This window comes from Sturnira hondurensis, unplaced genomic scaffold (assembly GCF_014824575.4).
Source record: "Sturnira hondurensis isolate 20B ecotype Veracruz unplaced genomic scaffold, ASM1482457v3 Scaffold0010428, whole genome shotgun sequence".
NCBI classification, from domain to species: Eukaryota; Metazoa; Chordata; class Mammalia; order Chiroptera; family Phyllostomidae; genus Sturnira; species Sturnira hondurensis.
Window position 1 is genome coordinate 5056218 of NW_028083059.1, and position 24693 is coordinate 5080910.

At 37.4% G+C, this 24693-nt stretch overlaps 1 protein-coding gene and 1 pseudogene across 1 annotated transcript; one reads left to right on the forward strand and one right to left on the reverse strand.

Annotated features, from left to right (window-relative positions):
* The first annotated feature begins 654 nt into the window (after window positions 1–654).
* Window positions 655–4489, forward strand: LOC118995724 (olfactory receptor 5K4-like). The gene is given in 6 exon segments (XM_037058821.1): window positions 655–923; window positions 925–1214; window positions 1217–1262; window positions 1264–1477; window positions 1572–1629; window positions 4470–4489. Coding segments are annotated over 6 exon segments (897 nt in total).
* A 5773-nt stretch (window positions 4490–10262) lies between these two features.
* Window positions 10263–10951, reverse strand: LOC118995725 (triosephosphate isomerase-like; annotated as a pseudogene).
* Window positions 10952–24693: the final 13742 nt, after the last annotated feature.

A 24693-nucleotide genomic window follows, 5' to 3' on the forward strand; every position in this document is an offset into this window, starting at 1 on the left:
TTCTTGGGGGATGTGTTCTATTAACATAGGAGTAAGATTCAGAATGTGTTGCAATAAATATAAAACTATCAAAATTAACATATTCTTACACTGTCTTAAAGGTTAATAGGTCTTTCTCTGAAGTATCCAATGATAACTTAGTATCCCTGTGAAGGGATACTAAGCCAGAGGCACCATTTTAAAAATCCACTGTGATTCTGTGGAGTTCTTAATATTAGACACTTAAGATGTCTAAAGAGCAATTGACTTTCAAATCCCATATCAGTTCCACAAGAAAGTATTTTAAACTTGTTTATTTCTTTTCCTGGAAGAAAAGACACCATAAGAAAATGTTTTTAATTTTGAAGATGCTAAATTATATACACTGACTAGGACTCCTCACATCAGCATTGGTTAGTTCATGCAGAGAAAAAGCTGTTATCTCTTGGGGATTCACACAAGCATTTCTAGACAATCCTGTGTACACCATCTGTGATACTTTTCTCCTTACAGACTTGACCTACTATGCATGTGCTAGTTTTCAGGAGGCAGCATAGGATGATTAAAGAGAGTTTTTTTCATTTGATATATGGAAATATTAGGGGGGCAGAACTATACCATTCTACCTTAGAATTTTATTTCTCTGTGATTTCTATCTCAACCAAGAAGCCAGGAATGGCTAAGGAAAATCACTCCTTCACAACTGAGTTTATCCTCATAGGATTTACAGATTATCCACAGCTGAAGATCCTTCTGTTTCTGGTGTTCTTTGCCATCTATCTGATCACTGTGATGGGTAATCTTGGCCTGGTGGCATTGATATTTATGGAGCGTCAACTTCACACACCAATGTACATCTTTCTGGGCAACCTGGCTCTGATGGATTCCTGTTGTTCTTGTGCCATTACTCCCAAGATGTTAGGAAACTTCTTTTCTGAAGACAGTGATTTCCTTCAACGATTGCATAGTACAATTTTATTTTCTCTTCCTTGCTGAAACTGCAGATAGCTTTCTCCTGGCAGCAATGGCTTATGATCGCTACATGGCCATACGTAGTCCACTGCAGTACCACACCACGATGTCAAAGGAGCTCTGCATCCAAATGACTACAGGGACCTTCATAGCTAGCATCCTGCATTCCATGATCCATGTGGGGCTTCTGTTAAGGTTAACTTTCTGCAGATCTAATAGAATTTACCATATTTTTTGTGATATCCTTCCACTCTACGGACTCTCTTTACTGACACTTACATCAATGAACTAATGATATATATTTTTAATGCCAATTCTAATCTTCACCATTGCCATTGTCTTAATTTCGTATATTGGCATCCTTTTCACTGTTTTCAAAATGAAATCCAAAGAGGGGAGAGATAAAGCATTTTCTACCTGTTCATCCCACTTTCTGTCTATCTCAATATTCTACATCTGTCTATTCATGTATATTTGACCACTTGGAGAAGGGAATAAAGATATGCCAGTGGCTATTTTTTATACAATTAGTATAAAAAAGTAATTTATTTACTTTTAGTAAATAAAAGTAATTTATTTTACTTTTATTTACTTTATTTTACTTTTTACTAATAAATTACTTACTAATTTATTTACTAAGCCCTTTTATTTATAGCCTGAGAAATAAGGAGGTGATAAGTGATAAGTGTTCTAAAAAATTATACAGAATCATATTGTTGATTCTGAAGATAAATGAACTTTATCTTCAATGGAAACATTTTAATTTTTTAAAATGGTGTCATAGATAAGGGACAGAAAAACAAAAAATGTTTTCATGTAAAATAATAATCTCTAAGTGATTAGCCTGTGTTTTAAGGAAGATATATGAATGGAATTTCAAAATTGTCTGGCAAATCTTAATCCCAACTCCACCATTACCAAGTAAAGCAGGAGAAAACTCAATGGCAATTTTCCTTACCAACTCTTATTATTCTCATGGAATTGTGTCAGACTATTGTTCCAAACCTCAATAAATTAACACAGCATCAAAATTAAATGTTTAAATGTGCATAAGAGTCTGCCTTGATTAATCTTGTGTAGTTAATGGAAGACATTATGTCTAATCTGATGTAGAGTATTTGAAATATTTACAATTTCTTGGCAGAAGTCTGTTCATTTTCATTCAGCAAATCGACCTGGCAGACATAGATCAGTTTGTCAGGAGAGAGACTAGAAGCAAACTAATTGCAATAATCCATTTTTAAAGTAATGACTCTAGATAAGATTCATGAATGGGGAGGAAAATGGAGTGAGAGGAAATACACACACACAGAGTCAAATACACACTTTGTGGAATAATTAATAAGGAATTATAACAAGTTGACTAAGCAGATTCAGATCTATTTACCTTGAGGTGTGACTGAGGTCTTTCACCTTTTTAAAAGCATCATCATGTTATGTCCTATGGAAGGTAGAAGAGCAACTTCCATGGTAAACACTCAATAAGCATTTAAAACATTAATGAAGTCACTATTTTATTACCTTATATTTTTTAAGTAATAGTGAAATGAATTAATATTGTTTATTGGCCATTTTTACTTCTATGAATTATCTGTTAATTTTTTCTATAAGTCTTCCTGTTATTTCCTAATTTATTTGTAACACTATTTTAAAAAAAGATATTAAGATATTGAAGTTATTTGTGGCAAATGTTTTCTGTATGTTAATAGCACTTTAATATTTGTTATTTATAAATTGATAAAATTAAAATTCAATTTGTTCATATATGTTGATTTTTGTATTGTATAATCTTTTATGCTTTTTGAAAAGAACTTCTTAATCTGAAATACACTACTAGTTTTTTTCAATATTACTCTCAATGTTTTTTTCTCTTTTTCTTTTGTCTCCTCCTCCCCATTTTCCTCCTTCTTCTTTATTATTTTTTCTCTTTTTAATAGTTTAAATTTTTGTACTTTACTCCTGATTCTGCCCAGAATTTATTAGTATATGGCATGAGTTGAAGATGTAACATTATTTGGCTTGTTTCTCCAAAAATCATTCACAGATTAATTGAACACAGCTAAACCTCCAAGAAGGACTTCTTCGAGAACCTGGCAAAATAATTCTAAATTTTTCTAAAAAAAATAGTAAACAATAAAACAAATATTGATGTAGACTTGGTGTTTATAGATTAAAGTATTTAATGACATTCCAATAATTAAAATAATTTGATGTTAAATCATGAATCAGTACATCAATCAATTTGAAAAATCAGATTATCTACATTTTATTACTTACATATAAAATAAGAAGAGTTTCACAAGTCAATGAGAAAAGAAAGGATTATTAAGTGAATAGTCCTAGATAAATTGGTTAGCAGTTAATTTCTTCTATTTGTATTAAAATTTATGTTCTCCCTCATTCAGAGATATTTTATAATAATATTTTATAAACATATTTTTATCTTTCTTTTACCATAGCCTAAATTTTTATAAAAAGCACTCTTACTCAACTGGGATTCATTTTAGAATGTTGTAAAGTGAGAATTAAAGTCTGATTTTTTATGGCTAACTAGTATTTCAACAGCATTTGCTCACTCTTCCCTACTCACTGATTTCTTATGACTCCTTTTGTTCATTCAGTCGTTCGCTCACAGCACTTGCATATTCAGAGAGGTCTATTTCTCATCTCTCTAGTCTGCTCAAAAAAAAAAAAACACAGACAGTTCCAGTATCTACACTTATATTCATAGGGAAGAGGGACATTTAAAGAAGTAACTAAACTATGCAGTAATGACTTTTATGATTGGAAAAGATTCTTCTGCCTCTAACCATAGTCAGAATGTTAGGATTCTATAAGTTTCAGATATAAGGTTCTTTATTCTATACTTTCCATTCTTTCTTTTTATGTGACATACTTATACTTTTTATAGCTTTTAATATCATCAATATAAAGATGACTCAGATGTGTATTTCTAGTTCTGACACATTTTTGAGATCTCTGGACTCATTTTGAGATCTCTGGACCCTGACTGGGAATCAAATTGGCGACCCTTTGGCTCTCAGGCCAGTGCTCAATCCACTGAGCCACACCAGTCAGGGCCAACTATATTATGTTATCTTTACTGTTTATAAAGCTTGTTTTATTTCCTTTTTATATTTTTTTCTACTTTAGATGGTTTGAATTATTGTTTTAGTTGTTACCTTTATGTTAATTTATTGCATATCCAATTACCCTTGTTCTGTATTTATGATGCTACATTTGGTTTGTCAGCTCTAAATAATATTAATTATGACTAGTATTTATGTGGCAATCCATGAATTTATTCCTCCTCTGCTTATCTTTTAAAATTTAAAAAATTGACTTTGAAATAATTTTAGATTTTCAGAGAGTTCCCATGTGCACTCTACCCAAGTTCCCCTAATATTAACATTTTAAATAATCACAGCACAATTATCAAAACTAAAATAAAGCCTGTTAACTACAGGCTTTATTTTGGATTGTACAGTGTATCCACTAACGTCATTTTTCTGTTCCAGGATTCAATCCAGGATACTAGTTGGCATTTAGTTCTCATGTCTGCTTGCTTTCCTCTAGTCCGTGATGGTTTATCAGTTTCCTGTCTTTTTATGACCTTGACAATACTGAAGAGTTTTGATCAAATATTTTGTAGAATGTCCCTAAATATTGATTTTTCTGATATTTGATCAACATTAGACATGTATTATGAGCTGGAAGAAGAATATCAGTGAAGTCAAGAGACCTTCTCATTGTATCGTATTGAGGGTAGATGTTGTCAGCATGACTTATTACGGTACTGATAATGTCAACATTGATCACTTGAGTAGTGTGGGTCTGGTAGGTTTCTCCTCTGTAAGGTTAACTATTTTTCTTATTCATGCTTCATTTATGAGAAACAAGTCACCAAGTCCAGACTACATTCAAGAGGAGGGGAACAATGCTGTATCTCCTGGAAGAAGTCTCAAAAAATCTGTGGGAATATGTTAACACCACCCTAGTAACTAACAAATGTTTGGGGGAGATATTTTAGACTATAAAAATATCCTTTTCCTCCTTAAAGGTTTGCTCACCACAAAAATTATTACTGTGGGATTCAAATTACTACTTTCTATTTCCCCTATTGTTTCTATATGTCTTAATGAAAAAGTAAAGCTTACCTAGATATAAAATCCTTGACTCAGTTTTTTTCCTTGAGCTTATTAAAACTATTGATCATCAGTTATCTTGCTTTCTATGTTGCTTTTGAGATGCTTTTCTGATTTCCTTCTTATGTGAAGTATGCACAAACTTTTTATCTTGAAGTCTAATACTTTTACTGGGATATATCTTGGATTTCTTTTTCTGCAGTAAGTGGCACAAGTATGTGTCAAAATGTACATTAGTCTTCCATTATCCCTCAAAATGTTCTTGGACTATAATTTTAAATATTATTTGTATTCTGTTATTACTCTTCCTTTCCAGGAATTCCAATTTAATGTGTAGTATACCACCCTTGCTAATCTTCTATCCCATCGCACTCTCTCCAGTTCTTTTTAGCCCTTTATTGATTCCACTTTCATTCTCTTACTTTCTCTCTTCATGGAACCTCATACCCCTTGAGAACTTTGTAACTTAATCTTAAATTCTAAAATAATTGTCTTTTTCTCCATTTTTTCTACCTTTGGGCAATTTTCATCTTATATATTTCTTTTTGTCCATCTCTATTTTCATTTTTTAATTTTTTGATAAAAGGTTTTTTTCCCCATATTGGCAACTGTTTAATGAAAATTAGTTTAGGTTAAGGAGTTGTTAGGGTTGTTCTATTTATTTTTCTTAGAAATTTTTTGAATAATAAAATAAAATATTTCTATTCATATTTTTAGTTTTCTTCTTTTACTGGTTTTGTGTGTGGGCTTCCTGGCCCCTTCACATTTCAATTTTGAGAGGAAACACCTAGTGTTTTTCTGGATCAGCAATAATAGATAATTCTATTTAAGCAGGAGTGACAGGATACTATAGTTTACTAAGTTATTAGTGAGAGCACTGTCCTCTATGGGTGCAGTGATTTGCTATTTAACAGGTGGTTTATCTCTGAGGGTATGTTTAGGTGTGTCTTCTAAACTTGTTATTTTTCTTTGGTTTTGGCAACAACTTGTTTGAGGTCCCCCAAAAAACAAACTTTGGTCCCTGGCTGGTGTGGCTCACTGGATTGAGCACTGGCCGGCAAACCAAAAAGTCACTGGTTCAAATCCCAGTCAGGGTACATGCCTGTGTTGCAGGACAGGTCCCCAGTTGGGAGTGTGGGAAAGTCAACCCGTTGATGTTTCTCTCACACATTGATGTTTCCCTCTTTCCCTGTCTCTAAAAATAAATAAATAAAATCTTTTTTAAAAGACTCTGAAGTGGTGATATACATGTAAAAAGTTTGTTTTAGTCTATTTCTAAAAAGAAATACTCTCAGACTCAATACTTATTGCTGGAGTGAAGGAAGTAAGATTGGGCAGAAGAATAAATGGAATGTAGTCACAGCAAAGGACTTAGCTAATCTTATGAAGTGAGCTTGTGGGATTTTCCTTCAGAGTTCCTATGCCTTCAGGCAGAAGCCTGGAATTTATATTTTCTATGAATTGTCATTGGATGGAGGCAGCCCTCAAGGAAGGGATATGACCTTGATAAGAAAATGCTCCTCAAGAGAATTAATAGAGATGGAATCAGCCATCAGCTACCAGCCTTCTTACAACTGGAGAAATAAAAGTGGGATACTAGAGGTACTGGGTTTTGGGGTTTTTTTTACAGTTTTTTTACAGTGCTAGGGCCCCTCCCAGCCTTCGATTGGGTCTTTCAAGATGAAGTTAAATGGCACAACCTGCACTTCCCTCTGCTGCAGCCAGTCCCACGGCCATAAGACACTCACCTTCTCCCTCCTCTTAACTCCCTTCACCTTCACCTAATGCCTCTGTTGGTCCAAGTAACTAACATGGTGCAATAGTCCAGAATTAGGTCCCTGGGGAATCGGAGCCTGCCATCACCATGCCCTTTTCTGGCTGTGATTGCTGCGTTTGTCTGCTTACTGTCAGTTTTGAGCAAGGGTGTACCAACAAATGCCTATGGATCACTTGAATGCCAAATGCATTTTTTCATGTCCCCCATTGGGTAACAGGGGCCCTATCTCTTTCTCCTAACAGGGTCAAATACCCCGTTAAGTCTTGTGACTTCTTTTTCAGTCTAGTGGTCTCTTGGAACAAAAAATCCAAAGTGACTGGGTGGCATCTGCAGCTTTACATTTGATGAGATTCCTCCTGTGTCCTCTAGTAAAGCATTCGCCTTTGAGGACCAGGACCTCTAAACCTACACAGCTCAAGGATGTGGGGATGTAGAATACAGATTCTCCACGTGGAGAGCTTAGAGAGCTCTTGGACCTAAGTATTCCACCTCGGTCACTGATTTTTGGTACTGATTGCACTTTAGAAGATGTAGTCCTCATACCTCAATTATACCTTTGAAGAGCCATTTCATCATCCATTAAGCCTGTAGCCTCTGGATAATGTGAAATAGGATAGAGCCAGTATACTACTCACTGCCCAGGACCACACCGTATCTACTACAGATTAGATTTCCTGGTTCAGTGCAATGCTATGCACCACTCTATCAGTCTCAGATGGCGGTGCTTCCTGCTGCCTTCAGAGAGGAAAGACAGCACGTACCTAGATTATGTTGATTCCACATCAGAATGAATTTCTTCCCCCTTCAGAAGGGAAGGAATTTATAGTACCTCACGTGGTGGGTCATAGACACCAAGTGGCTAACCGACTTTCTTGAGAGGTGCTGCCATGTGTGGGGGGGGCCCTCAATGTCCCCCATTTTTATCCCACTAGTTGTACACTTCTAGGAAGAGGAGCTAGGTCAGCCTGGAAAAGTGGAAGCCCATACTATTAGGCACACGCATGTCTCCATCCGGGCCACTATACCCACTACGTTCATGTGCCCATTGTGTCCGCCTTGGAATGGTGTAAACAAAGCTGTATGACCTCAGCAAGCAGAATCCTTCTATTTGGTTGTTCAGTATTTCTTCCATGGTAGATGTTCTCTGGTGAACATTGGTATGTACTACGCAGGCCTCCATACTTTGTATCTGTTCTAGTAGAGTCATTCACATGCCTCTTTCTCAGATTTCCTGGCCCCTCACCTCTTCATCTATCTCTCTCCAGGTCACTGACCAACATCTAGCCATCCACCTCCAACATGAATCTATATTTTCTTAGTTGAATCACTCTCTTTCTATGCACTGGAAATGGATGGTTAATCCACTGCTTTACATAAGGATTTCCCCTCATCAGTAACTTTCAAGATAACTCTGGGTGGAACTACAGTTCAGCAACAACACATTTTGGCTTGGCCCAGTACATCAAGGTGACCATCCAAGAATCAGTTTGGTCTTTTGAGGCCAGATGTGAGCTGAGGGAGAGATGTCAATGCAAGAGTGGTAGAAGACATGAAGGTCAGCGTCACCTGCTTATGTGACTTACTGTATTCTCTGGCCCTGCTCATACCAGGTCCTTGGGTGTGCCACCTTCATCTTCTAACAAACTGCTCCTGGCCCTGCTTTGTCTTATACTTAATCTGACAAATTTTAGCTCAGGAAGACAATTCTGACCACTTAGTCACTTGGTGTTCCAGAGTCAGGAGCTCTATCTCTGGCAGAGTATATCACACGCCAGGAAGTTATTTTTTCAGAAGTTCCAATATCTGCTGCTGAGAGCAAGACCTTGCACTAAAAATCTAAGGATACACGTTATTATTCTCCTATTAGAGTTGTCCATAAACTTTCCATTAACTCCACATCTCTTCCCACTTCAAACACCCTTAATATCACTGGCTGCTGAGTCCTATGGGCCCAAATGTCGGAACTGCTTACCTCACAGGTTAGACATACTACAGAGCCCTCTCCTGTTCTAGGATCCACTCAAAATGTGCATTCTTCTCCCTTTCAGGCAGACATATCTATATGTAGCATGTTGTCAATTGGTCAGACATTAAGAAATGTTTGGAAATAAATCCAAACGAATGCTTGAATTGCTGCATCACAAGGCTAAGATTTAAGTAATATGTTATATAACATCACATTTATTTTTCTAAATATTTTTATTATTTAATTAATAAGTGTTAGTGGGAGTAAACAATGTTTTCATAAAATTAATATGTAAAGTGTTAATATTTTTATTTAGTCTCATTGTTTTTTAATTTCTATTTTTATGTTTCATAGTATATATAATATTTTAATATAGTGGTATATCTAATTTATAGATAAAATGTATGTATTTAGAATATATTCCAAATAACTTTATTGATATGAGTATATGCCAAAATGGCTTAGAAGTCAACAGCAGATGGAAGATAGTTGAAAACACAAGAATGAATGAGCTAATCTAGGAAAAACTCTAGATGAGCAAAGAGGGAGGCCAAGGATAGAATCAGGGAAACATGAGCCTCATTAATGGCAAAGAGACAAACACTTCCCAGTATAAAAACCTGAGATGACTGTCAGGAAGATACATGCAGTGAGTGCATCACGAGAGACTAGTACCAAACACTACACTTAGGAAGATAATTCTTTGGAGTTGGCATTGAGAATTGGCTGTGACCTTATAGAGAGAGGATTTGGTGAATTGGCAGGGGCAATAAATAGGAAGAAACCAAATAGAACAAATTCCAATATATTTCTCCATTCCTTTTATATTACCTGTATGTTTCCTTTCTTCATACATATAAGTAACCTCAGTCACTGTAGTTTATTATCAGTTTTTCTTTATTAAGTCTCATTTCAAGCTTCCAGGCTAATATCATGTACTTCCCCCAGGCTTCTTTTCCTTATGTTATTTGTCAATTATTATTCCACTTATCTTGCAAGGTTCATCTCAGATGACAAGTCCATTTGGGAAATCTTTCTTCCTCAATTCACTGCCTTCACTGTGTGTATGTAGTTTTTTTCAGTGCCAAGTGCTTATTCCTCCCACCCAACTGGGACAGCGGACATATACAACGCACACAGGTGTTGGCACCGGGGGTAAGAGCAGCACCCCGGCCTCTGAAGGGAGGATAGGGTTGTCTCTCAGCACTTGGCCCCAAGGTGTGAATTGGGAAAGGAGGATGACTTCTCTTTCCTGCCTTCACTGGGGGAGGGGGGCGTCCCACAAGCAAACTCACCCCTTGCAATGACTATAGTAAGTAAAGAAGGGATTTGCCTGGTCTCAACCAATACAGATGAAGATGCAAATGAAAAAAAGGAAGAGATACTGTTTTAATTAGGCTACAAGAGGGGGCAGATGATACCATCAGAAGTATGTGAAGGAATAGAGGGTCCATTGTTGGGGCCTATGCATAACAGGAAGGGTAGGGGAGATGAAAGGGGCTTGTTGTTTGACATTGGTGATGTCCAAAAATTTGGGGGTGAGGCAAGCACCACATAAGAGGAAGCCACCCACATGAGATCAGCTTGCCAATTCCTTGTAGGTTGCCCGAGTCATGGACCCTCCATAAATGATGTAGGTGGTCTGAGTCCCTGCATCAGAGACACTGGACTTAAGGCATCCCTAGAGGTTTTCATATACATCCTGGGCCGGTTAGGGTGTTTTAGTCTTGCTTGTACCAATGGCCCACACAGTCTTGCTTATGCCAGAACAACCTTGGACCAGTCTTTCACATTATCTGTGATGACCTTGATTTGTTCAAAAACCAAACCATCACTTCACGGTGATGCCAGCTTCCCTCTCCTTTAGCTTCTCCTCAGGCCAGGATCACTCCAAGTCCCTCGGCCAGGGCATGGGCCATTTTGTATCCAATCAGCTCATCTGACTCCGCAAGCAAGTGCCTTCTCTCCAAGTGCCTCAAGACTACCCATGCGGCTCCACAGTCTTTGATCATGCCAGGACTGTTTTCCCCAGTAAAGGCTCCTTTAGTCACTCTGTAGCAGTTCTGGGCTGGCACAGCAAACTGGGGATCTAGCTTCTACTTGGCAAAGTCAATGTAGGTGGTGGGACTGCACAAACCACCTTGAAGTCAGCCAGCCACATTCAAAGTGCTGGTGAGTTCCTCCAGACTCATCTTCCACCCATTTGTCTTCCAATTTCCACTTACAAGAAACTTCCCGGAGGGTGCTGTGGTGCTTACGCCAACACACTGAAGGCCAGGATCCTCCTTCACTATGTTTTCATAAAAGATGCTTATGCTTTTTAATATCACAGCCTAAACTGAACGTTACTTAGTAATGTCAGTTCTTTCTCCCCACTAGACTACAAGCTTCTTGTCAGGAGCCATAAGTAAAAACTAAGAACTTTCTCTCTCCACCACATTCACATTCTGTGCCCACTCTACCCACTGTGTTTTCCAATGCCCTGTGTATTATAAGTGTTTGATTAAGGGTAAGCAAACTGAAATTCTAGCGATCAGCATAGTATATATTGAGGATCTACCTCAGTTTATTGTGAGGAAGCCAAGAGATGTGTAACAAAATCAGTGAGTTAAGTCAAGATTTTTATTATCAAGCAACACATACCACATTTTTCGGACCATAAGATGCACCTAGGTTTTAGAGGAGGAAAATAGGGAAAAAAATTTTGACGCAAAAAATTTGGTAAAATATTTAATAACATAAATAATATTCACCAATGTGCATGTAAACAGAACTCAACAGCAGCATTAACAACCATATTCCTCCCAAATTGGAGGGGTGTCTTATAGTCCAAAAAATGCAGTAAGTCACACTTGATAAAGTTGCAAGTTTACTATAAAAGTAGGTAAGTATCATGTAAATCAGGGAAAAGAAAAATCAGTTTGATTTTAAGAACCCAGAAAAGTCCTCATGGAGCAGGTCAAATTTGATCTCAAGGATGAGTAAGATTTGGATGGAAAGAGAGGAGTTTTCAGTGAGGGAAATGCTATGAGCAAATTAACTAAAGCAAGTGCACAGAGGGATGGTGAGGGGGTATATATACATGTCAAGTGCCCTGAGGTGAGAGGAAGTAACATGGCAATAGGTAAGATACAGCCAGATTGGAATATCTGGAATACCAATGAGGAAAATCAATTTGGTTTGGAAACTGTAGAGACAATAGCAAATTCTTGAGTAGGAAAGTATCATTTTTCATTCATTCAACAAATATTTTTAGAGCACTACAAAGGGCCAGACACTCTTCAAGGTGCTGAAAATAAAGGAATGAACCTAACAAAGAAACCCCTTCATCTCCTGATGGACATTCGGGTTGCTTCATTGTCTTGGTTATTGTGAATACTGTTGCAAAGAACATGAGCGTACAGATTTCTTTGAAACAGTAGTTTCATTTTCTTTGGCTAGATACTCAGAAGTATCTATAAATGTAAATATATATCTCTCACATTATACACACACACACACAAAATGTTCGCTTAAAACTGTGAATATGGTCTTGGAAACTCTAACTTTAAGCAAAACAATATACAATGAAACCAATTTTACCCTTGCCTAATTATTATAAACAAGAGTTAAATACAGCATATTTCTGGTCACAAAAACATCAACAAACTTGAGAATAATGACCCAAACCCTTCTAATGTTACATATTAAAATAAATGTGAGCTATACATACATTTTAAAAAGATTAATAAAAACAAATAAGATAGTGATTTTCCAAACTGCTTAGTCCAGTTCAGGGTCACGAATAGCTGGGGCCTTTCCCGGCAGCCCAGGGAGTAAGGTGGGACTCCATCCTGGACAGGATGCCTGTCCATTGCAGGGCACAGCCCCACACTGACACTCACTCAGACTGGGCGAATTTAGACATGCCAGTTCACCACATTGGGTTGTGGGAGGAATCCAGAGCCCCCCAAGAAAACCCATGCAAACATAGGGAGAACTTGCAAACTCCACATAGAAAGTGGCCTCAGCTGGGAATTAACTGTTTTTCTCATTAATATGATGGCAAACCAATGTTGAATGAAACAAATTTATTTGAGGACCTGTGTGCATGTTATATATAAGTATATATTCATACACTTATATAATATACACACAATGAGATATTATTCACCCATAAAAAATCCTGCCATTTCAAATAATATAGATGAAACTTGAGGGCATTATACTATGTGAGATAAGTCAGAGAGAAAGACAAATATGGCATGATAGTACATATACATAGAATCCAAAAATGTGGAACTCATAGAAACACAGAGTTGTTGTCAGGGGCTGAGGACTGAGGGAAATGGAGCAATGCTGTCAGGGCATACAAACATTTGGTGTACTGTAGAGATTGTAGTTAACAAACTTTTATATATTTGAAAGTTGCTAAGAGAATAAATATTAAAAGATCTCACCACACACAGGAAATGGGTAATTATGAGAGATGATGGAGGTGTCAACCATCCTTATTGTTGCAATCATTTCACAATACACATGCAAAGTGAATCATCACATTGTGCAGCTTAAATCTATACAATGTTATATGCCGATTAAACTCAACAAAGCTGGAAGAAAATAATGGAACACCCAAGTTTGTAGGCTCCTGAGGCTGGAGGAACAGGTAGCAATGCCTGTTCAATTCATTCCTGAAATGAATTCTAGAGCCCGCACTGCTGCTAGGAGCAACAGGCTTGGGGGTCGTTGCAATGGAACAGCACATTTAGGCTGCTGTGGCCTTGGACCTTGGCAGACCTCTGAGTGGGGCCCTGTGGCGCTAGTCTGAAGCCAGCAGAGCCTCAGGGCCTTCTGCCTCCTGGCAGGCAGGAAGGTGAGAGACTAATGGCCTTAAGCATGCACAGTTCACTCCCTGTTTTTTTGGCTTTGGGCAGTCTCTCTCCTGCACAGCCTGTAGGCCCAGCCCCGTTCACTGTACTTGCCAAGGGCCCCTGGGGTGGGGTGCTTCTGCATAGTAACTCTAGAGACAGAAAATAATGGTGGTGCTCTACACAGAGTACCGCCACAGTTCTCCATTAGTTTCTGCACAGTAACTCTAACCCAGACACTGGGGGAGGCCTGAACAAGAATTGGGTTTTGCTCGACAAGCATGTGAGCCAAGCTGCTTAAGAGTCTGGGAGAAAGAACCTGGGGTGTCCAGGTGTTTCTCATTCGGGTATTTAACTATGGTGTAGATTTTCGCTTGTTGGTATAAACAGATTTCTTTTTAAAATTGTTAAGTTAAAATGCTAGTTCCAATATAATGCCACTTTCCTAAGGAAAGATGATAAATAATTCTGCAAGGATGTACATTAAAATGATAATAGTAGTTATTTAGGTAGCCACCCCATCTGTATAGATTTTTTAGTTTCCTTTTATACATTTCTGGTTTTTATATCTTCTTTGTTCCAGTTTTTTTCTATGAGCATGTATAAAAGTAACACTTTTATAATAAAAACTTTTCATTTTGATTCATAAATTCATGAGGAACTGGAGAGTACCACCATTATTTTCTGTCTATAAAGCTACCTTCACTTGCTGTTTCTATGCCAGAGTCAGAATGACTTATCCAGAGTCAGGTTGGCTTCATTCAGTTGTCTGTGATCCTCAGGTCTGAAAGCCAGCTCGAATCAGTGTGATGGAATCAGGGTGTTGCTGCCTCCTTGAAAAAGGAGACAGCCTGTTTCTCCCAAACACTGAGGACTTGAAGTGGCCAGTCGCAGTCATGACGCTTCACCTTCTCTGGAAGCACTTTGACTTGGGGCCCAGTTGGAGCTCCCGCAGGAACCCACAGCAGGGAGTGACTGGGTTGTGCAACCAGCTGTAATAAGCCCAGGGATGTCCACATACACAAATGGAAGTGAGAGTGGGTAGAAGAACAAAAGGCAGAATAGAACCAGAGGGAGCTGCTCTAAATAGAGAAGGATGTAGAGAAGATGGAAAAATGGGCAGCACAATAGGAAGAGACCTAGAGATGGGAGCAGGGAAAATGGGAAGGAAAGAAAGATAGAAGTGGAGATACAAAATGAGGGAAAGTGCTGGATATCTCAGAGTTCATGTCACTTAGAAGAAGTGAAAAAACACTAAGGCTAATCTTGGTGCTGATTACATTACACAGGTATACAAATAGGTAAAAATTTGTTGACCTGTACACATATTATTTGTGTACTGTGTTACATGTGTGTTATATATTAGTATTTAAAAATACATCAAGCCCTAGCTGTGAGCTCAGATTTTGAGGGCTAAAAGGTCCTTGGTAATTACAAAGGGGAGTCAAAGTGAGTCCATTTATACTAATGATGATCAAAGTATAAACAAACAAACAAATAAAAAACCCAGAAGAATAAAACTATGACTTTCCAAAAAAAGAAGTACCAATTGGCAATTCTTTTTCTTTCTTTTACCTCAGGAGTAACTTTCATCTTCATCATCAAGATTATAAATATAAACAATTAATATTTATATTAATTATATAAGTATATCCAAATGGTGATATTTATACAGATATAAATAAAAAATTTTTATTTAGAGCATCGAAATACTTCAAGCAGTACAATTTAAAGGTATTTATTTTAAATCCAGACTAGAAAATACTGAAGATTCTCATGGATAAAGAAATTACCGAGGGATCCAAGATAACAGCAGAATAGTGAAAGCTACAATAACCTCCTCCCAACAGCAAATTGGAGTTACAACTATATCATACACATATCTTTTAGCTGAATAAATGACATATGTATGATACAACTATATCATACATATATCTTATAGCTGAATAAATAGCTAAAGACTAGCTGGAGAGAAGACTTACAACCAAGCACTCACAGAAGAAACCACATCATCACACTGAGACTACCACTAACACGAGGCCCTGGAGGGTACAGTGGACCTGAGCTGTGCGAGGAGAGTCTGCGGTTGGTGATTCTGGGGAGAGAGCGGAAGGGTTAGCTGCCAGAATCCTTGTACTCAGTCATTCCCCTTCTGAAGAAGCCAATTTTCCCAGGCAGAGCTCTCCCCTCCATGCAGCATTCAGCTCGGGGGGGAAACAAGAGCCTCCCCTGCAGAAATTCCTCTTGCCCTACTCTGTGGAGTTCAAGCTCTGCTGAGGAGTATAGGCGGTGCTCTCTCAGTGAACAAGCCTAACAGGCAGCCTACAGCAGAGGCAGATCTCTGGGTGTCTGAGACATTAGCTGACCTTCCCCTGGGCCCAGTGCTGGTAAAAGCTGGCCTTGGTGTTCACCTCGGTCCTTTCAGCACACACACAATCTCGGCAGAGGGAGCCACAAGCTATGGATCTCTGATAGTTTCAAATTGGTTGCCCAGGGCCACTCAAAGACAGTGTTGGACATAGGTCTGCACCAGAGTCTTTGCAGATCTACCGAATACAGAAACAAACACAGAGGGTCATACAAAACAGGAAAACAAAGAAATGGGCCCAATACAAAAGGACAAGAGAATTCTCCAGAAGAAGAGATAAATGAAATGGAGGCAAGCAATTTAGCAGATATAAAGTTCAAAGTCATGATTATAGGATGCTCAACAGCGTGAAAAACAACATAGAAATAATAATAAAAAGAACCAGCCACAAATAAAGAATACAATATCTAAAATAAATAATACACTGGGAGGAAAAAATAGTAGATTAGATGAAGCAGAAGACTGAAAAAGCATTTTGGAAGACAAGGTAGAAAAAAACACCCAGTTAGAGCAGCAAAAAGAAAAAAGAATTTTAAAAATTTTGAGGATACTTTAATGGACATTTGGGACAATAATAAGTATAACAATATCCACATTATAAGAATATCAGAAAAAGAATAGAGTGAGCAAGGGACCAAGAATCTATCTGAAGAAATAATAACTGAAAATTTTTCTAAGCTAATTTCCCTAAGGTAATAAAGAAAAAAGACACCCAAGTTGAGGAAACACAGAGAGTTGCAAATAAGATGGATCAAAGAGGCCCACACCAAGACACATCTTAACTAAAATGGCAATACTTAAAGACAAGGAAAGAATCTTAAAAGCCTCAAGAGAAAAACAGTTAGTTACCTACAAGGGTGCTGCCATAAGACTGTGGCTGATTCCTCAACAGAAGTATTTCAGGCCATGAGGGATTAGCATGCAATATTCAAGGAGATGAAAAGCAAGGACCCACGACCAAGGCTGCTTCACTCAACAAGGCTATGATTTAAAATTGAAGAACAAATAAAGAGCTTCCCAGACAAAAGAAAGCCAAAGAAGTTTCTTCCCAACAAACCAGTATTACAACAAATGGTAAAGGGCTTGCTTTACAAAGAAAAAGGAAAAAACCAGATAAACACAGTTAAAAGACTAATATGGGAATAAATACATATCTTTCAAAAATCACTTTAAATATAAATATCTCAAATGCTCCAGTTATACCACATAGGGTAATTAAGTGGATAAGAAAGCAAGACCCATATATATATATACTGTCTTCGGTCCCACCTTAGACCGAAAGATACACAAAGACTAAAAATAAAGGGCTGGAAAAAACATTGCATGCAAATGAAAAGGAAAAAAGCTGGGTCAGCAATATTTATATCTGAAGAAATAGAGTTTAAAAAATGGCTATAATGAGAGACAAAGAAGGACACTGCATAATGATAAAAAAAAGCAATCAAGAGGATATAACCCTATAAACATGTATGCACCCAACATAGGAGCACCTACATATATAAAGTATATCTAATGTATATAAAGGGAGAGAGTGACAGAAATACAGTCATAGTAGGGGATTTTAACACCAATTGACATCAATGGATAGATTTTCTGGACAGAATATCAACATGGAAATGGTGGCCTTAAAATATACTCTAGATCAAAGGCATTTAATCGATATCTTCAGAGCACTGCACCTCAGAGCAGCAGAATATACATTCTTTTCAAGTGTACCTGGAAAGTTTTCTGAAATAGACCACATATTAGGACACAAAAGAACTCAATATATTTAAGAAAAATTGAAATCATATCAGGTGTTTCATCTGACCACAATGCTTTGAGAATATAAATCAACCACAAGAAATTGACCACAAAAAATACATAAAGACATGGAAGCTAAATAATGTTATAAAACAATTAATGGGTCAACAATGAGATCAAGGAAGAAATTAAAAGATACCTGGAAACAAATGAAAATGAGGACTCAACAATTCAAAATTTATGGGACACTGGGAAAGCAATCCTAATAGGGAAATTCATAGCATTACAGGCCTATCTCAAAAAAAAAAAAAAAGAAAGAAAGAAAGAAAAGAAAAGAAAAACCTCAAATAAACAACCTAACTTCACACTTAAAGAAACTTGAGAAAGAATAACAAACAAAGCCCAAACTCAGTAGAAAGAAGGAAATGATAAAGATCAAAGCAGAAATAAATGAAATGGAATCTAAAAAAAAGATACAAAAAATCAGTGAGCCAAGAGTTGGTTCTTTGAAAAGATAAACAGACAAACCTTTAACTAGACTCGTCAAGAAAAAAAGATAGAGAACTCAAATAAATGAAATCAGTAATGAAAGAGGAGAAGTAACAACTAACACCAAAGAAATGCACAGTATTGTAAGAAAATATTACAAACAACTATATGCCAACAAACTGGACAATCTGGACAAAATGAATAAATGTCTAGAAACATACAATGTTCCAAAATCAGGGGAGAATCAGAGAACTTGAATAGATGTATCACAACTAGTGAAACTGAAGCTGTAATCAAAAAACTCCCAACCAACAAAGTGAAGAAAAAAAACCCCCAAAAATCCTGGACCAGATTGTTTCACAGGTAAATTTTACCAAATATTCTAAGAACTAACACCTCTCATTCTCAAACTATTCCAAAAAATTCAAGAGGAGGGAAGGTTCACAAGCTCATACTACAAGGCCAGCATTATCATAATTCTAAAACCAGATAAAAATACTACAAAAGACAGAAAATTATAGGCCAATATCTCTGATGAACACAGATACTAAAAATCCTCAATAAAATATCAGCAAACTGAATACAGAAATACATCAAATACATGATACACCATGATCAAGTGAGCTTTATTATGGGATGCAAGGTTGGTACAATATTTGCAAATCAATAAACATGATATATCACATAAACAAAATGAAGGATAAAAACAACATATTCATATCAATAGATGCAGAAAATTTTTCAATAAAATCTAGCACCCATTTATGGAAAAAAAAGTCCCAGCAAAGTGGGAATAGCAGGAATAAACCTCAACATAATAAAGGCCACATGTGACAAACTCACTGCCAGCACCATACTTAATGGCCCCAAACTACAAACATCCTCTTAAGACTTGTAACAAGACAGGGATGTCCAGTTTTACCACGCTTTTCAACATAGTACTGGAAGTTCTAAATGCAGCAATCAGACAGGAAGAAGAAATAAAAGGCATCCAAATTGTAATGGAAGAAGTAAAACTGTCATTATTTACAGATGATATGATATTATATAGAGAGAACCCTAAAGATTCCACCCTGAAACTCCTAGGACTGATAAATTAATTCAGTAAAGTGGCAGGATACAAAATTAAAATTCAGAGATCAGTTGCACTCTGTATGCTAATAATGAATGGTCAGAAAGATAAATTAAGGAAAGAATCCAAATCATACTTGATTCTGAAAGAATAAGATACCTGTGAATAAGTTTAACCAAGAATGTAAAGACCTTTACTGGGAAAATTGTAAGTCACTGAAGAAGGAAATTGAAGAAGATAAAATAAGTGGGAGCATATACCATGTTCATGGATAGGAAGAATTAACATGATTAAAATGTCCATATTATCCAAGCCAATTTATTGATTCAAAGCAATTTCTATCAAGACACCAAGGACCTATTTCACAGAACTATAATAAATATTCCAAGTATGTAAATGGAAACACCAACAAAATTGTAAATAGAAACAATGATCTTGAGGAAGAAGAACATAGTTTGAGGAATCATCTACCTAATATCAAATTACGCTACAAGGCCATAGTAATCAAAACAGCATGTTATGGGCATAAAAACAGACATATAGATCAGTGGAACAGAATAGAGAACCCAGAAATAAATCCATGCCTCTTTAGCCAATTAATATTTCACAGAGGAGTCAAAAACATACAATGAACTAAAAAAAATTTATTCAGTAAGTGGTGTTGGGAAAATTGAACAGATACATGTGTAAAAAATGAAACTAGACCCTCTTCATATGCCACACACCAAAATAAATTCAGAATGGATTAAAGACCTAAATGTTAGACTTCAAACTATATATATCCAAGAAGAAAGCCTATGTAGTAAAATCCCAGAAATTGCTTATAGCAATATTTTTCTGATATATTTCCTCAGGCAAGGGAAACAAATGAAAAAATAAACAGATGGGACTACATCAAACTAAAAATTTTTTGCACAGCAAAGAAAACCATCAACAAAATAAAAAGACAAACCACTGAATAAGAGAACATATTTGCTGATACATCTGATAAGGGGCTAATATCCAAAATTTATAAAGTACTTCTATAGCTCAACACCAAAATACAAACAATCCAATTACGAAATGGGCAAAGGACCTGAATAGACAGTTCTCCAAAGAGGACACGCAGCTGATCAACAGACATATGAAAAGATGCTTGACATCACTAATCATCAATAAAATGCAAATTAAAACCACAATGAGATGTCATGACATCTTACACCTGACAGAATGACTATCATCAATAAATCAACAAACAACAGAAGTGGAATCGCTAGATCATAAGGCAGTTACATTTTTACTTTTCTGATGAAACTCCATAATGCTTTCCACAGTGGCGGCACCATTCTGCATTCCCACCAACAGTGCAGAAGGGTCCCCCTTTCTCCGGCTCTTCTGTTTAAAGAAAATGTCTACATAGCTTTAAAGGTCAGGGTGAAATGTCTTCTCCTGGGAAATCTATAATAAAACAACCCACGATGGTTTTTTGTTTCGTGTGTGTGCACACATGCTTCTTATATACACACTGGGCCTAATTGTAGAATATTTTAATATGATTGTTTTGTGGAGGATATGGCTATATCTTTGTAGTTAAGGCAGGGAACTCCCCCGAAGGAGTGGGTATTCCTACTGTGAATCATGTGGGGCAGACATAAGCCCTCAGACAAGAAGCCAGTCTTCTGTCTCTCATACTCTTGGAAACAGAACTCCCTGGACTGAGCCATGCTTGAATTTCCTGGTGACTGGGAAAAGACAGCCTGTGCTTCGCAGAGGTAGACTTGGAGATAAGTAAGGAGGCCTCACTGTTTCCAACTATAAATGCAAGATGAGCAATCCACTCATACAAATCAGATCAGCAGCCTTCAAATTATTTCAACACCCTGATTTATCACAATCAGCTATGAGATGCATGGTAATTAATGCCTTCTTAATAATAAAGTACCATAGTGTAATATGATTTACTTTTTTATATAATTAGAGTAGATTCCACATTATCTTAATAATACCTTCCTCATTCCCTTATATGATGATATGCTGTCTTGAATGGAAGAGAAATGAAGAGGACTCATACCTCAGATAGCAGACAAGTGCTCATTCATTACATGAGGAAGCCCATGGGAGTGTATCGGCCAATTTGCTTTCTCAGTGGAGAGAAAGGGTTGAGCACTACTGTTCTAAATGTATATCTGCATTTTGTTTCCCTGTGGCATCCCCATGTCTAGTAAAGACTCGTACAAATGATCCCTCAATCTTTGTGCTTCAGGGACTCGCTGGGGCCGGAGGAAATGGAAGAGCAAAGGCTCCTCGTAGTCATCGTGGCTTTGGCGGCAGTGGTGGCTACGTCCCCAAGGGAACAATGAGGATCTGGAACAGAGTCGTGGGCTGCGGAGATTTGCTTCTCTCACAGGAAGATTTTCTCTCTACTGCCAAAATAAAGTGTTATTTTATTATGGAAAAGGCAGTTTTGTTACACAAAGCTTTTTAACACGCCCAGGCAAATTAATTCATTCCCATCTGTTTTTCCATAGTTCTGAGTGTATGATTGTATTCTAGATGCTATCACTTTGCATTCTAATTATTTGTTTACATGACTGCCTCCCAGTATATTGAGAAGTCACAGCAAACATGGATGGGGCCTTATATTGCTTTGATTTACTACTGCCTATCAGCACTATGCTTGGTATTATAATAAGCACTATCAACCCTTCATCGATGAGTCAAACACGACCAGGAAAGCATACAAACGTCATATTAAATTTAGGGTTTTTTCTGTTGCCTTGATTTTTTAAATAACAATGTTAGTTTAAGACATTATTCTTTATTCCACATCTTTAACCATAGGTGGTGCATAAGGGGCACTCAAACATTTGTTAATTTATCATCTATGCCTCACCAAAATGCAAAATGGAACATAGGGAATAAAGCAATGAGTCATACACAGAGTTATCTAAGCCTCAGATTTGATAGCATCAGTGCTTGACAAATTTATTCGTGGCCTACTAAATAAAACTCAAGCTCTTTGATTTGGCATTTTAGAATATTTCCTGTAATTTCTATACCACTGCATTCTATTCCGACTATGTATTTTGTATGCTAGGTGATCTGGCCTAATACAAACCAAAGTCTCAGAGGCTTGTCTCCCAGTACCATTCTCTTTTCTGCCTTCCTACTCTCCCTAGATTATTTTGCTCAGTTCCAAGTCTTTAAAAGAAATTATGCATATATACACTAATGACTCCTAGTCTTTACTATGTTTTTTATATTCAACTGCTCGTTCAACATTTCCACTTAGATAAATAAGCATCTCAAACATGACATGGATAAAACATATTTCTAAATCCAGACCTTCTCCCTTGCTGTCCCTAAGAAAGCATTCCTCCCCTAGCCTCCTTCAACTCAGATGCCGAAGGCAAAACATCCAGGCGTTTTCCATGCCAGCTCTTTTTGCCCCCTCACATCTTCCTCTCAAACGTAAATCATCAGCAAGTTCTGCTGGCTCATCTTCCAAAAACAACCCAATTGCACCTACATTTCTCCAGGTCCACTACTGGCCTCTTCATGCTGAACTACTGCACTATCCTCTTAGCTGGTCTCCCCACTTCTGCCCTTACCCCTCATGATCCATTTACTGAACAATTTGTACAGCGTTCCTTTTTAAAACATAAATAAAATCATGCCATTGCCTGGCTTTAAAAAACCCTGGTTTGGTTTGCAGAATAATGATCCCCTCAAAGATGTACTTATCCTAGAGCCTTGAAAGTTGTTCATATGCTATGTTACATGGTAAGAGGGGAATTAACTAATCCTGGATTATCCAGCTGGCCCAGTGTAATTGTTTAAATGTTGAAATCAGAAGCAGAACAGTAAGAATTGGAGTGACATAATGTGGGAAAGATTTAACTGGCCATATCGGCCTTTGGAGATGGAAGGGGACATGAGCCAAGAAATGTAGACAGACTCGAGAAGGCAAGGAAATAGATTTTTCCCTACAGCCTCTAGGGGATGTTGACACCTTAATTTTAGCTCAGAAAGACTCACTTCAGACTTCTAAGCTCCAGAACTGTGAGTGAATAAATTTATGCTGTTTTAAACTACTGAGTTTGTGGCAGTTTGTTACAACAGCAGTAAAAAACTAATACCCCTTCCCAAGGCTTCTCACTGCATTGAAAATTAAATGCAAGTTCCATGCTATATATTACAAAACCTTCCAGACCAACTTTTCAATCTCATCACCAACCACTTTTCCCGCCTTTTATGAGTTCCTCAAATAAGCAAAGCTTATTTCTGCCTTAAGGAATGTTCACCACTTCTCCTCTGTCTTTAACATGCTGTCCCCAGAACTTCCATCACTGGCTTCTTGCTGCTCACATCTCAGCTCAGCTGCCCACCTTTCCTGCAGATGCTTTCCAACCATCTGATCTGAAGTAACTCACAGTCATTCTTTATCACATTGCTCTGTTTTATCCTCAGTATTTCCACTTACTATCTTTTGCTTTTTTTCTTATATATGTATTTATTTATATCTGCTTCCCCAATCTCCTCTGTAAGAACATAAGCTTCATGAAACAGAATGTATCATTGTGACGACACACAGTTGTTGGTTCTCAAAGAGGCTCCCATACACAGAGCACAAGGAGAAACCAAAGAAAGAGTCAGGTTGCTCCAGACTGGTGGGTAGCAGTTCTAATAAGCAAGGGTACTCACCAGGCTTGTCTTGTGTGGCCACAAGGTGAGTCGATCTCTATGCCCACCTGCTAGAATCTCCAAAGTTTGTGTAGAGGCCTTAACTCAGGTCAGTCATGTATATACATGGTCTCACCAACACTGTCTCAAGGCTTCATCCTTGAGAAGAACTCCCACTGCTCTCACAGTGGGAAGAACATACATTCCAAGGACAGGGGACAGAGTGAGGACCGGGGTCCATCTCATGTATCAACCAGGGGCAACATCCTCAAGATGACTTCCTTCAACAATGGTAGGCACTATAAAGTATTCATTGTATGAGTGTATGAACAAGTGATGCAATAAATTGCAACTGTTTTGTCACATAACATAAAAGTTTTCATAAATTTATAAGAAATAAATTTAGAATAACAAGAAATGAGCTATGATTTTTTCACTGAGTCTATAACTGATTCCACATTGTTTCATAGCTAAGAGGTAAACTAAGAGCGACATTCATCATTTTTCCACAGTTCCTTTGGTAGACCCTTTTCCCCAACAAGTCGTAACAGGCTGTCATTACAGGAGAGAGTTTCCCCGTGGTGCCACATCAGCACAGAAATGGCCCTGCATTATCATATTGTTCTATAATTTAATTCTGAGGACAGAGATTTTTTCCCTGCTTTGGTCTTTG